Source organism: Zea mays, chromosome 1, assembly GCF_902167145.1.
Source record: "Zea mays cultivar B73 chromosome 1, Zm-B73-REFERENCE-NAM-5.0, whole genome shotgun sequence".
Lineage (NCBI taxonomy): Eukaryota > Viridiplantae > Streptophyta > Magnoliopsida > Poales > Poaceae > Zea > Zea mays.
The window spans coordinates 60,829,978-60,842,437 of NC_050096.1; the positions used below are offsets into that span (position 1 = coordinate 60,829,978).

Sequence of the window (12,460 nt, forward strand, 5' to 3'; positions counted from 1 at the left end):
ATCTTATCCAACAAAACCATTCAATCTAGATAAGCTGATGCATAATAAGTCTATTCCAAAAAATTAATAAAATGAAGTTATTTCTCGTATCATTATTAATTATTAGACTATGAGAAATAAAATAGAGATGGATCAATTTATTCCATCCTTCATTTCTCAAACGGAACAAGCTAAGAAACATTTTTCAAACCAAACATACTATAACAGATATACGACGGAACACAAAATAATGAGAAGACACCCTATGATAATTTGATAAAGGACAGGGATAGGCCGGGCGCGAACTGTTATAAATACACGTACAGAAGGCACGAACCAAGCTGTGAAATGAACTAGACCAATTTCCTTGCAGAGAGTACTGTTTTGGCGATGGACGTTGCCTTAAGCACCATTGTGTTTGTCATCGCCATTTTCATCCCGGCACTGCTGACGCTGGTGCAAAGAAGCCGTAGCCGGCACGCCGGCCATAACCCACCACCTCCGCCGGAGCCCAGAGCCATTCCCCTGGTCGGCCACCTCCACCACCTCCTGAGAAAGAAGCCACTCCACCGCTGCCTCGCCCACCTCGCTGAGCGCCATGGAGACGTCCTGGGGCTCCGGTTCGGTTCCAGCCGAGTCGCAGTTGTGTCCTCTGCCTCAGTCGCCCAGCAGTGCCTTGTCGCACTGGACACCTCGTTCGGCAACCGTCCACGGCTGCCGTCCGCGAGGATCCTCTCCTATGAGTGGTCGACCATGGGCCATTCCAACTGCGGGCCGTACTGGCGCCAAGCTCGGCGCACCACCAGCACGGAGTTCTCCTCCGTGGAACGAGTGCAGCACTTCGCTGATGTCCACGAGCAGGAGGCGCGGGCCATGGCACGCCGCCTTTGTCGTGTGGCACATGCTTCTGGGGGACGCGCTCTTGTAGACGTCAAGTCGCGACTGTTGGAGATGCTAATGAACGGCTTACTGGACATGCTCTTCAGGAGGACAACCTCTCGGAGTCGGAGGTAATGTATTAGAGATAGCAATAGAGATTTGATTATCGATTTTTCGTGCTATTTTTTTTCTATTAGAGCTTATTTAGAAGCTGGGAATTGGATTGAGTGGATTAAAATTTTCTTTCTCTACTGGAACAAGGACTCATAAATTTATAAAAAAAAAATCATGTACGCAAACTGAATGTGTGCGTGTTGGCGTGTCGCTAAAAAGATGGCGCTGTTTCGTACACAATTATTGTGCTTGCGCAGTAGTGACGAAAAGGACGAGGCCGTGGAAGTGAGCGAGGAGGCCCGATGCTTCATGGCCATGGCGGAGGAGACGATGGAGCTCACGCTGACGGTGTGGGACTTCCTGCCGCCACTGGCGCGGTGGCTGGACGTCGACGCGGTGGGCCGCCGGTTACAGCGACTGCAAGCAAACAGGACGGAGTTTTTGCAGAGGTTGATCGAGGAACACAAGGAGATGGAGAAGAGCGGTCAAGTCACACGCAGGACGTTGGTCGGGGTGATGCTGGAGCTGCAGGACAAGGATCCCGAAGCCTACACGGATCAGCTCATCCGCTCCTTGTGTGTTGTGAGTATTATATTATACGTACATTCGATCCACCAATTTCTTATTTAGAAAAATAAGCATCTGTGATATGTTCCAGTATGGTGGGCCTTAAATTTATCTCATTTTGAATCTGATGGATCTGTATATTGGATACACTGCTAATCATTTGTTTTCAAATCTATGTCATTTTGAAGAGTGCACTCGAAGCTGGGACACTCAGTACAGGCTATACAATCGAGTGGGTGATGTCTCTCTTGCTAAACAACCCTCACATCATGAAGAAAGCTCGCGACGAAATTGACGCATGCGTCGGGGAACCCAAACGCCTACTGGACGCGACTGATCTCCCAAAGCTGCCGTACCTTCGATGCATTATCCTGGAGACGCTTCGGCTGTACCCTGTGGTACCCCTTCTAGTTCCTCGTGAATCATCTACCAACTGCACGGTCAACGGGTTTAATATCGCCAAAGGAACGATGCTTCTTGTGAATACGTTTGCTATCCATAGGGATCCTAGGACATGGGATGACCCAGAAACCTTCCTCCCGGAAAGGTACGTACGCTAGGCAAGGTAGTAGTATATATATACAGTTCTTTTCTTCTAATTATAAAATATTTTAGATTTTCTTGACATACAGTTCTTATTAAGCATTTAGATGTACACACTCTTTATAAAAAAGAATTTATGATATAAAAAAGATATAAACCATCTTCTTATAACTTAGAACTGGCCTGCTGGGTAACTTTCTCACTAGTACAACATGACTGAGCTTATTACTATATGTTAGTAATTTGATGCACGCGCGATGTATAGGTTTGAGGATGGCAGTAACCAATCAGGGAAGACGACGATGGATCTGTCGTTTGGCATGGGGAGACGACGCTGCCCAGCAGAGAACCTGGGGATGCAGCTGGCAGGCATTGCTTTGGGGACTATGATACAGTGCTTCAACTGGGAACGAGTGGGCACGGAGCTTGTGGACATGGCTGAGGGCTCTGGCCTAACCATGGCAAAGAAGGTTCCTTTGGAGGCCTTCTGTCAACCTCGTGCTTCTATGGTCGATCTCCTTGCAAACATCTAGAGCTGCTATATATATATATATATATATATATATATATATATATATATATATATATATATATATATATATATATATATATATATATATATATATATATATATATATATATATATATATATATATATATATATATATATATATATATATATATATACAAGTTGTACTACCAAGACAATGCAAGCACACGTCATTATGAATTCTCGTTGTTATTACAGAATAAGTCAAAAGCGCTGCTGCTTTTATATAAAATCACCCTAGCTATGTATGTATGTTCATGTAGAAACCTACTATCAAATAATGTGTCGTGTACAGCCTCATATAGCATGAAATGAAAGTATATTGTGAGGCAGAGAATATGATTCTATCGTAAATATGTTGTACTGTTACGAAACAAAACATATGTAGTGGCGGATCCAGAATTTTACTATAAGAAATGTCATCTAATATTTACATATGCATTTGATCAAACTACTAAGGCAAGCACGTCATGTTAAATTCTCGTTGTTAATTGTTACTATTACAGAATAAATCAAAAGTGTTGCTCCTTTGATATAATTAAATCTTCATATATATGTATATGCATGTAAAAACCTACTGTGAAATAATGCATGCTTGGTTGTGGTTGACTGGTTGTGGCCTTCCCTTCATTTCGCATGTAGTGGAAGTCCATGGCGCGCGGCATCCTCTGGTCGTGGGAGGCGACAGCTGGTGTCGGGTCGGAGTAAGCGTGACTGACGTTGGGAACTGCGCCGGGGGCTGGGGAGGTGCCTGGGGAACCGGCGGTCGGTGGGAGGCAGAGGCACGACAGGGGATGGCCGGGGTCAGCCGCGGAGCGGCCGAGGGTAGTCAGGGTTCGCCGCGCGGCAGCTGCGGGACGACCACTGGGCGCACTGGGGGCGGTGGAGGATGGCCGGGAAGCCGCGGGGGACAGGGGCGGTGGAGGATGGCCGGAGACGTCGCGCCAGCGAGAGCGTGGGACGACGCAGCAGCAGGTAGAGATATAACATATGTTGGCGTATACTAGGGTGATAAAAGGATCACGATTTAAATGATTTTTCATAAAATGGTAGAGCTCTAAATAAACTTTAGTTTTAAAAAATGTATAGAAATAGAGTCTGATCTTAATCTGATCTGATTCTTGTTGGAACTTGCTATCGGCCGCAAGAAGGCCAACAGGGGTGAACAGTGTAGACAGTAGGGTTACGCGTGAGATGGCAAATAGCTCTGTTAACCAGGCCTCTCACGGGCACTGTGCGGGGGTATTTATAGGTACCTGAACGCCCTGCGCCTTGTGTTAAGGACGCATGTGCCCTCAGCTACCTAGGTTATCCCCAGAATATTCCCATAAAGCAGGGTTACAGACTGTAATTACAGGGACGCCTTTACAAATTAGGCCCGTAACACGCGGCGGCTACGCAGGGCCCGTTACAATGGACCGGATCGCACGTGGGCCTCTGAGCTGGACGAGGCCTCACTGTGGGATGCCTTCGTCGCCGGTCTTCGTCTGGTGCCGATCAAGCGAAGGGTGTCCCTGCCTGCTTTGTCTCTGTCCGAGCAGCGGCTAAGCAGCGGAGACTTCGAGCGAAGGGTGGCGTTTCTGCCTTCGCTCCAACATTTGCCCTCCGAGGGACCAGTTCGACAAAGTCACCTGGTGCCGAAGACGTCGCTAGATGGCGGAGACGCTGCCCTCGCTCGAAGTGGTTCCGCGGGGGTTTTTGATTTGACCGTTGATTGACCACGTACTGTTGGATTGCGGGTTTCCCGAAGCGCCGCGCTCTGTTGGATTACGGGTTTCCCGAAGAGCCGCGCCCTGCCTATAAAAGGGGGCGGGGGCCGGCGCTTTTTGAACTTTACTTTCCGCGCTCTGCGAAAACCCTAGCCGCCTACCGTCTTGCTGCTCGTCTGCCCGCCGTGCTCTTGTTCGCCGGAGATCTGGCGCGAGTGAAGCAGACTGCCCGCCGCCGCCGTCGGTATGTAGCGATGCCGTCCTCCTCTTCTTCCGCTGCCGCTACGCCGCCGGCCGATTCCTCGCCGCCGGCCGCCGCCTCGTCGGAGGAGACGCTGAGTAGTTTGATGGCGGATTTGCGCGCCGGCGATTCTGTCGATTTCGGCGTGTCGCGCATGTCGTCGGCCCGCGTGGAGGATATGCAGCGGTTGGGCTACTTCGGCGGCGGAGTTGCTCGTGCCCCGGGGACGGAGGAAGTCCCCGAGCCGGAGGGCGAGTTGGTTGTTTTCGAGGCGTTCTTCGCCGCCGGCCTCCGCTTGCCGAATGTTGGAACTTGCTATCGGCCGCAAGAAGGCCAACAGGGGTGAACAGTGTAGACAGTAGGGTTACGCGTGAGATGGCAAATAGCTCTGTTAACCAGGCCTCTCACGGGCACTGTGTGGGGGTATTTATAGGTACCTGAACGCCCTGCGCCTTGTGTTAAGGACGCATGTGCCCTCAGCTACCTAGGTTATCCCCAGAATATTCCCATAAAGCAGGGTTACAGACTGTAATTACAGGGACGCCTTTACAAATTAGGCCCGTAACACGCGGCGGCTACGCAGGGCCCGTTACAATGGGCCGGATCGCACGTGGGCCTCTGAGCTGGACGAGGCCGCACTGTGGGATGCCTTCGTCGCCGGTCTTCGTCTGGTGCCGATCAAGCGAAGGGTGTCCCTGCCTGCTTTGTCTCTGTCCGAGCAGCGGCTAAGCAGCGGAGACTTCGAGCGAAGGGTGGCGTTTCTGCCTTCGCTCCAACAATTCTTAAATCTTATAGTGTACAATTTAGATCTTTATTGTCACACATATGTATACATGTGAGAGTCGTGCGCGAGGGAGAGAAATGGAGCTGGTGGCTCATGTAGTGTTTGTCACACATGAATTGAAATAGGTTGGGGGTGTAAGTTAGTTTAACTTATAAACCAATCCACCTCAATTCATATATATTGAGGTAAATACTAGAGTATTCAAATAAAGCCGTAGGAGGATAACTCTCGTCAGCCTGGTGGCAGGCCAACGAGACTTAATTAACTTCTATCGGCTGCCAGGTGGGTCCTCGCGAGGACCCGACTCGAATATGGGAAGGATGAGGCTAAAATTTCCTCTCCGGGGATGGCTGGATAGGGATGAAATTTCTCCCACGTGGATTTAATAAGGATCTAAATTAGGAGTGAGACCCTCCCCTCGTGTGGTCTTTGAAGGTCGAATCCAACAAATCGTCTCACTGTGAGTCTGTGACTCTATATAAATATGCAAAATCCTTACTCGCTAACCCTAACCCGCATTTCCTTCACTCGGTTGTCGCTCCCATGTGAGAAGCTTGATTTATGTGTTTATATCATAATATTTGTACTCAATAATTGATCTCCATGGGTTTCCTATGGGGATTGGGTCCCTAGTAGGGACGGGGACCGGGAAAAATTCCCTCCATTAAGCATTTTGGGGCCAAGACGGGAATGAGTTTTTGGAGACGGGGATGGGAAGCACTCCCTCGTCCCTAACCCACCCTGTTACCATCCTTACTGATCGGTAGGGCGATGAGAGTTAACTTAATTTCTGTCAGCTAGTTTTAAACCGGCGGGATTTACTTAAGCCCCATCGACTTGATCAAAGGCCGACAAAAATTAATGTAGCCAATAGGAATGTTCTCGAATCCTGTTGTGCGTGAAATGATGATTGTATCGTAAATATATCACATCATTACGAAATTAAATCTATGTGTCACCTATTTCGAACCAACATACTTCACATGTGAGGTGTGTTAGTTTGGAATTATCCCTTTTTTGGACAACCTAGCAGTGACCAATAGAGCATGGATTTCTGGCAAGCCATGAGACGAAGTGAAATTTCTGCAGCATTACTTCGTTGTTCTCCATTGCACCATTTTCAGACGTGCAAATGGAGAATAGCGGGGTTATGTTGCCGATATTTCGTTCAGGCTCATATCTTCTCATAAATGCATGCTTTGTCGGTCAGTCTTGGATAGCTTTAGGACTTATCCTTTTCTTCAGATGTAGGGCCATGATTTCTTCATAATAACAAGCAGTTCGTGCATGATTCATCGAAGTTAATGTTTTGCCTCTAGCATGGGTGAAGATCATCGATGGATCTATGAAGGTTGAAAAAAGAGGGGGCTCTATCTAGTGAGTGGGTTGCCAAGGCCGGTGAATTTCTCGACCGTACTTTTTGTAGCTCACAAATCGATACCAATGTTAGGTGTCCTTGTAGCAAGTGTTAGAACAATTATTTTCATGACATGAGGACTATGTCAATAGATCTTTGTAAGGACGGCTTTATACATAGCTACAAGGTGTGGGTGCACCGCGGTGAGGAACTACCTCGTCAGAAAGTATCAGAAGTTCAGGTGGATAGAGGGGACTACAATAGGATGAAAATGATGCTTGAGTATGTACGACATGAGCTTCTACCCATTGATTATGAGGATCCATCTTCACCCGGTGGTTAGCGATTTTGAGGATCCACCTACACCTAAGGTTTTGAAGTTCTTTGAGTAACTTAGGGCTTCTCAAGAGTCATTGCATGAGCACACGAAAGTGATCATCATTGCTTTCATGGCTCGACTTCTAGCTATTAAATCTAAGTTTACATTCTCAAATCACAAGATGTACAAAGATATGTATGATTCAAAAAAATTGCTCTCAGGTATCAGTACAAACTATAACAAATTAATGTCTATGATAATAATTGTACGTTTTTCTAGAAAGAGACCACAAATGAAAGTGTGTGCGATGATATTCCTATGCATGTCATGAAAGTATTTCGCATGATTGGTAGCCTGGCCAGTTGTACGCAGGCTTAGTGGAAGCATTGACTAAAACCATGCCTGTGATTGGTTTCCTGTGTAGAACGAAATGTATCTGCATACGCGCATGCAACCTAGATAATTTTTTCTGCTCTCGCCTGCACGCGTGGAGATGCACGGAGAGAGCTTCCCTGGTGGTGGAGGCCGGCGCGAGCCCGGCTCCTACGGGTGCAGGAACCAATCACGCCGATTGTGAATATGGCTTTATTGTATTGTATCATATGAATGCGATATATATTGAATGAAAATGTGGTAATTAAGAAAAACGGAGATAATTTTCTCTGTAATAGTATTTTAGTTTATGATGTCCAACTTATGTCCAATGGTTTATAGACTGGGACCAACGAACATAACGCTATTAAGTATGATGACTGCTATCAGATGTAACACTATAATCTTTGAGGGTCAATTATATCATTGGAAATAAGTCAATTGGGGTCCACCTGCCATCGTTAGAGCAACTCCAAAAGAACGTGTAAATTAACCTCAAAACAGATATTAGTCAAGAATAGTGGTTTTCTTACTCCAACAGCTCCCTCATTTTTTCTCCAAAACATTAGCGTCCCGCATCCAAAGCCTACTCTCCCTCATATTTTGGTGTGTTTGGTCCCTTCCCAATCCATTGCTTAACGTATCGGATCAGTCACAGGCTCCCGACGACTGTACAGATTGCGCCAAATGTCACATTTAAAGGAACGGTTGGAGTATCCATCATGATTCACTCTTAAAACTTTTTAGCCTACTCTTAATAATCAGTTTTTGGGGTAAAATTTTTAACATCTTTTTGGAGTTGCTCTCAGGGCCATTATACATGGTAATTACCGATGACCACTGTTGAGCATTGTAAATAAGCAATTCCTAATGGTAGTCATTCGATATAACATTATTTCCAACCAATTGTGTTTGAGGACCATCAAACCATCAGAAATATATAGGATGCCTGCTGTTGGAAATTACTTATCTTTGGTGGCACTCAACTTATGTTCAATGGCTTTAGCCAGTGTTTGAGAGTTGAATTTCTCAATTGATCGTGACCCTCTCATTTATATAGAGGTGTGTGGTCTTCTCCAAATAGAAAATATCCCGCAAGTTCTTATATGAAAATACGTTCCAAAATGGAGTTGAAGTCCAAGCAACCTTAGAATACTAGGAAAACCGATCTGACTAGTGTTGAAGCCTGGTTTGTTTGCCACGCTAGGCTGTAGGGCAACTGGCATAGCCAATTTGGGTGGTGTTGGTCCCAAATCCTTCTTTTCGTTGCTTAGCTCCGGTTCTTAATGTGCCAAATAATCTTTCTTCACCATCATGACATCTTAAGCTTAGTATGGTGGAGGCTATTAACTTTGTTAGCACATTTTGGCTAATTTTTAGTTAAATTTTAGTATATCTCGCAATGGTTCTCGTTTTTCGGCTATTTCGCTTTCTGTTCCATTTTTTGTAAGAAAATACGGTAACAGAAATAGGAGAGAGATATTTCCAACCGTCTTTGTCTGTTTCATTCCTGTTTGTAACGCTAGCGGCATTGGCGCAATGGGTCTTCAGTACACAATATTGTGTCACACTGTAGCGCTAGAGGTATTGGCGCGACCGAGCGTAGCTATGGCAGCAACACCACACTGGCGTGACAAAAAAGAGTTACATCTACAAATTATTTTTAGAAACAATTATTATTAAAATATCTACTTCTTTAAAGCACGAACTTCATGTGTCGTGTGTCATGCATGAACCAAGTAGGTCTGTCCCTCGTGCTTCTCGTCTACCGATGGATAGTTACCCCTCAGAAGGACCATGAGAAACCACCTTAGCCTAACATGACAGAAGCTAGAAGTAGTTCAATGTAGTACCACACGCTAGCTGAGTGACTGAGCAAACTATAAAAAAGGGGTCAGGCTCTTTTCAACTCAAACCTTTCTCTATCTTTTGGATAAAATAAAGTGTAATATTGTTTTATCAATTTAAGATCTGATAACCTTATGTTGACTTTGATATTTGATATTAAACTTATATAAATTTATTTTTATGAGTATTTTTGTAGGGATGATCTATCACAGTGGTTTATTGCATCCTCGTGTGTGTCAATAGTTGCACTGTTGGTAGGATTTGGCAATCTCTAACCAATATCATCAAATATAATTGTGTGCCATCACAACACATTGTACTATTATTGATTAAAAATGATTGATGCAAAATCCCACGACTTGAATGCTTTAGAGCATCTCCGATAGCTCCTAAAATATGTCTTAATAAATAGAAATTGGGATGCCTTTAAAAATCTTTATTCCCAAAAAAAGTTGTACTCCAACGGTTCCTTTTAATTTCCCTAAATATATGTTAAACATAATATCATGGAGCCTGTGTTCATTTATATAAGCATAGACTGAAACCCTTTCTACATTCCTTCGTATGCATGTGTTTGCCGCTATTGTACAAAAGTTAAACGGATCACCAGTTGGTAGAAAAATTTAATACACCAAAACAAAACCTAATGCACCCAAACAAAAAAAAACTACTACTTTGATCACCGCACCTTTCTCAAAGCTGAAGGAGCTCAGGCTGTCCGCAGCCGTTCCCCCTAAATTTTTCCCCCTAAATCTTACTATGCAGCCACGTCAGCAAGATTCCCTCCCCTATATTTACTCGTCACGCAACCGTTCCCCCTAAATTTTACCCTACATATCACTCTACTCATTAAATATACATTTCCCTATAACTAACATAACCAACTTGGTTTTTTTTATTGTTTTGTTTGAACACGTATTGATTACCAGATGATACTTGTTGAACAATTTTTTTTTTAATTATTCCTCTTAATTTAGACATACTATGTACAAAATCAAATATTATATTATTTAATTGTAATCCTTCTTACATCATTTCATTTAAGATTACATTGGTACCATGGTAAAATTAATTAACCTTAGCGACATGGCGAGGTCAATTTTGTGGTCGAAATGGTAGGGCATCGATGATACTTGAAGCAGTTGCATCGTATGATCTATGGATTTGGCATGCATTTTTTGGCATGCCTGGGACAAACAATGACGTTAACGTGCTCCACCGATCCCCCGTATTTGACCCAATGACTACTGGTCGAATGCCACCTGTCAATTACACAGTTAATGGTCATGCGTACAATATATAACATACCATTCGATAGGCAATAATCTTGTTCAAACATTTATGACATCCGAGTTCATTATTGTCTAATACAACAGCAAACAACTTAAGATACACTGGTTCGACCAAACAAATACTATTCTCGATAATACAATTTCTTAAACGAAGTAAGATAAAATTGTCTCAACAAGTCTCAACAACACAAGCGCACATCGAACAGAACCGTTCAGGATTGCTCAAAAGTAAATATGAACTGCTGCAATTTTTTTCTGTTCCTTCATGACAATCCAAACTTCAGGATCTACATCTTCTTCGTTTGTGGACAAAAGCATCTGCAAACGTTGTTCTGCCGATTTGAGTTCTTCAAGTTTCAGTTCCCTTTGTCTGATGCTTAACTTTTGGGCTTCCAATTCCAATCTCTTCTTCTGTATCTCCCTGTCTTCTTCAGTGCTCTTTTCTTTTTTCCCCCTTTTCTATGGACCTCTGTATTTGTTTCTCAGTAATTTCTTGTAATCGGCTTAAGTACTCAGGGGACGAAGAAGAACCAGCTTTCTTTCTCTCAGCTTTACTGTAATCACGGCCACGGGGCCTTTTTCCTGTCAGCCCAGCGGATCCACTGTCAGTCTCCGGTGCTTCCACTGATGGACACCCCGAAGATGGTATTGATCTTGCATGTAATCCTCTAAACGAGTGTCCTTGACATATGCTCTCCCATTTCGGTTCCCCCTTCAATTGATGCCAGCAGTGCATATAATGAAATGGTTTGCTCTCCTCATGAGCGAACAAAGTTACTGCCTTCGATGTCTGCAAAATTGGAATTTCATATATAATTAGTTGCATCACAGACCCATGTAGTACATAAAATCATCGTTTGAATAGTCGTACCTTATCCTCGTCACTTAGACCACTTTGTTTCTCTCTTAGGACTCTGGCGTAGTATCCAGAGAATTTACTGACATCAGCCCTTATCTTGTCCCATCTGCTGCTAAGTGCTCTGTTAAGTCTACAAGGAAATTCCCCCCTTTGTTCATTGTACCTTTTTTCAATTCTCGCCCAGAGACCCTCCCTCCTTTGCCCAGTATTGACAATAGGGTCACTACTTATTTGCAACCAAGTAGTACAAAGGAGTCTGTCTTCTGGTGCTGTAAAGTTTTGTTTCTTGGATTTCTTTTGTTTTAGAACTGGAGGTGCATTTTTCCTAGGACTATTGATGTCCTGAACACTGTGTTCAGCATCTGACTCCAAGTGTACAGGCATTTCAGGTATAGTGTTCGAACCCTGCAACGGTGTACTTGATAGTGATGGTGGATAAGAATCTGTGTATGGACTCATTCCAACTGACCCTAGAGGGTTCCTCACAAAATTCATGTAGTGATTCCAATAGAGTGCAGATTGGGAAGCAGGGATCATGGTTGATTGGGAACTAGTATTCGCTGGCTGAATTGGAGCCCACATTGTAGTTGGACCTTGACCAGGACTAGGAAAATTAATGTTTCCCATGATGTTGCAATCGACAGGATTCTACTGCATGTAGCCCGTTGGCCATATAGGGGGTGGTGGTGGAAATTGCTGGGCATTTGAGGGATTTGACATCGCCTGCGACGATGTCGCATTGTTGGCAGGGTCCATGCTAGGATATGTGGAGATGGCACACATTTAGTCATATGATACAAAGTGAAGCCAATCGACAAAACGAGGTACGTTATACTGAAGACAAACCATATGACGACACACAAATAATAGTACCATAATGTAATGAACTTATTAAGGAGTACCAGCAGAACATTTAAGAGTCAACATAGTTCACAGACGACAACGTTCTTAACATCATACTAACTTAAGCTGACGAGGTAGCATTGAGACTTAGACATACATCACACGACTAGTTCGACAACATGACAAGTACGAGAACCCGAGTAC

General features: G+C 44.3%; 1 protein-coding gene across 1 annotated transcript; it reads left to right on the forward strand.

Annotated features, from left to right (window-relative positions):
- Window positions 1-322: 322 nt before the first annotated feature.
- Window positions 323-2,986, forward strand: LOC100273344 (putative cytochrome P450 superfamily protein). Its single transcript, NM_001360240.2, has 4 exons — window positions 323-989; window positions 1,230-1,554; window positions 1,728-2,086; window positions 2,348-2,986. The coding sequence occupies exons 1-4, from the start codon at window positions 370-372 to the stop codon at window positions 2,613-2,615; spliced, it is 1,572 nt and encodes a 523-aa protein (NP_001347169.1). The 5' UTR covers window positions 323-369; the 3' UTR covers window positions 2,616-2,986.
- Window positions 2,987-12,460: the final 9,474 nt, after the last annotated feature.

What these genes read in the sequence shown, in the direction of transcription:
- LOC100273344 (NM_001360240.2), top strand. Translation starts at nt 370, where the DNA reads ATGGACGTTGCCTTAAGCACCATTGTGTTTGTCATCGCCATTTTCATC. An exon ending in TCATCCGCTCCTTGTGTGTT is followed by an intron (nt 1,555 to 1,727) that starts GTGAGTATTATA and finishes GTCATTTTGAAG; the next exon opens with AGTGCACTCGAAGCTGGGAC. An exon ending in GAAACCTTCCTCCCGGAAAG is followed by an intron (nt 2,087 to 2,347) that starts GTACGTACGCTA and finishes CGCGATGTATAG; the next exon opens with GTTTGAGGATGGCAGTAACC.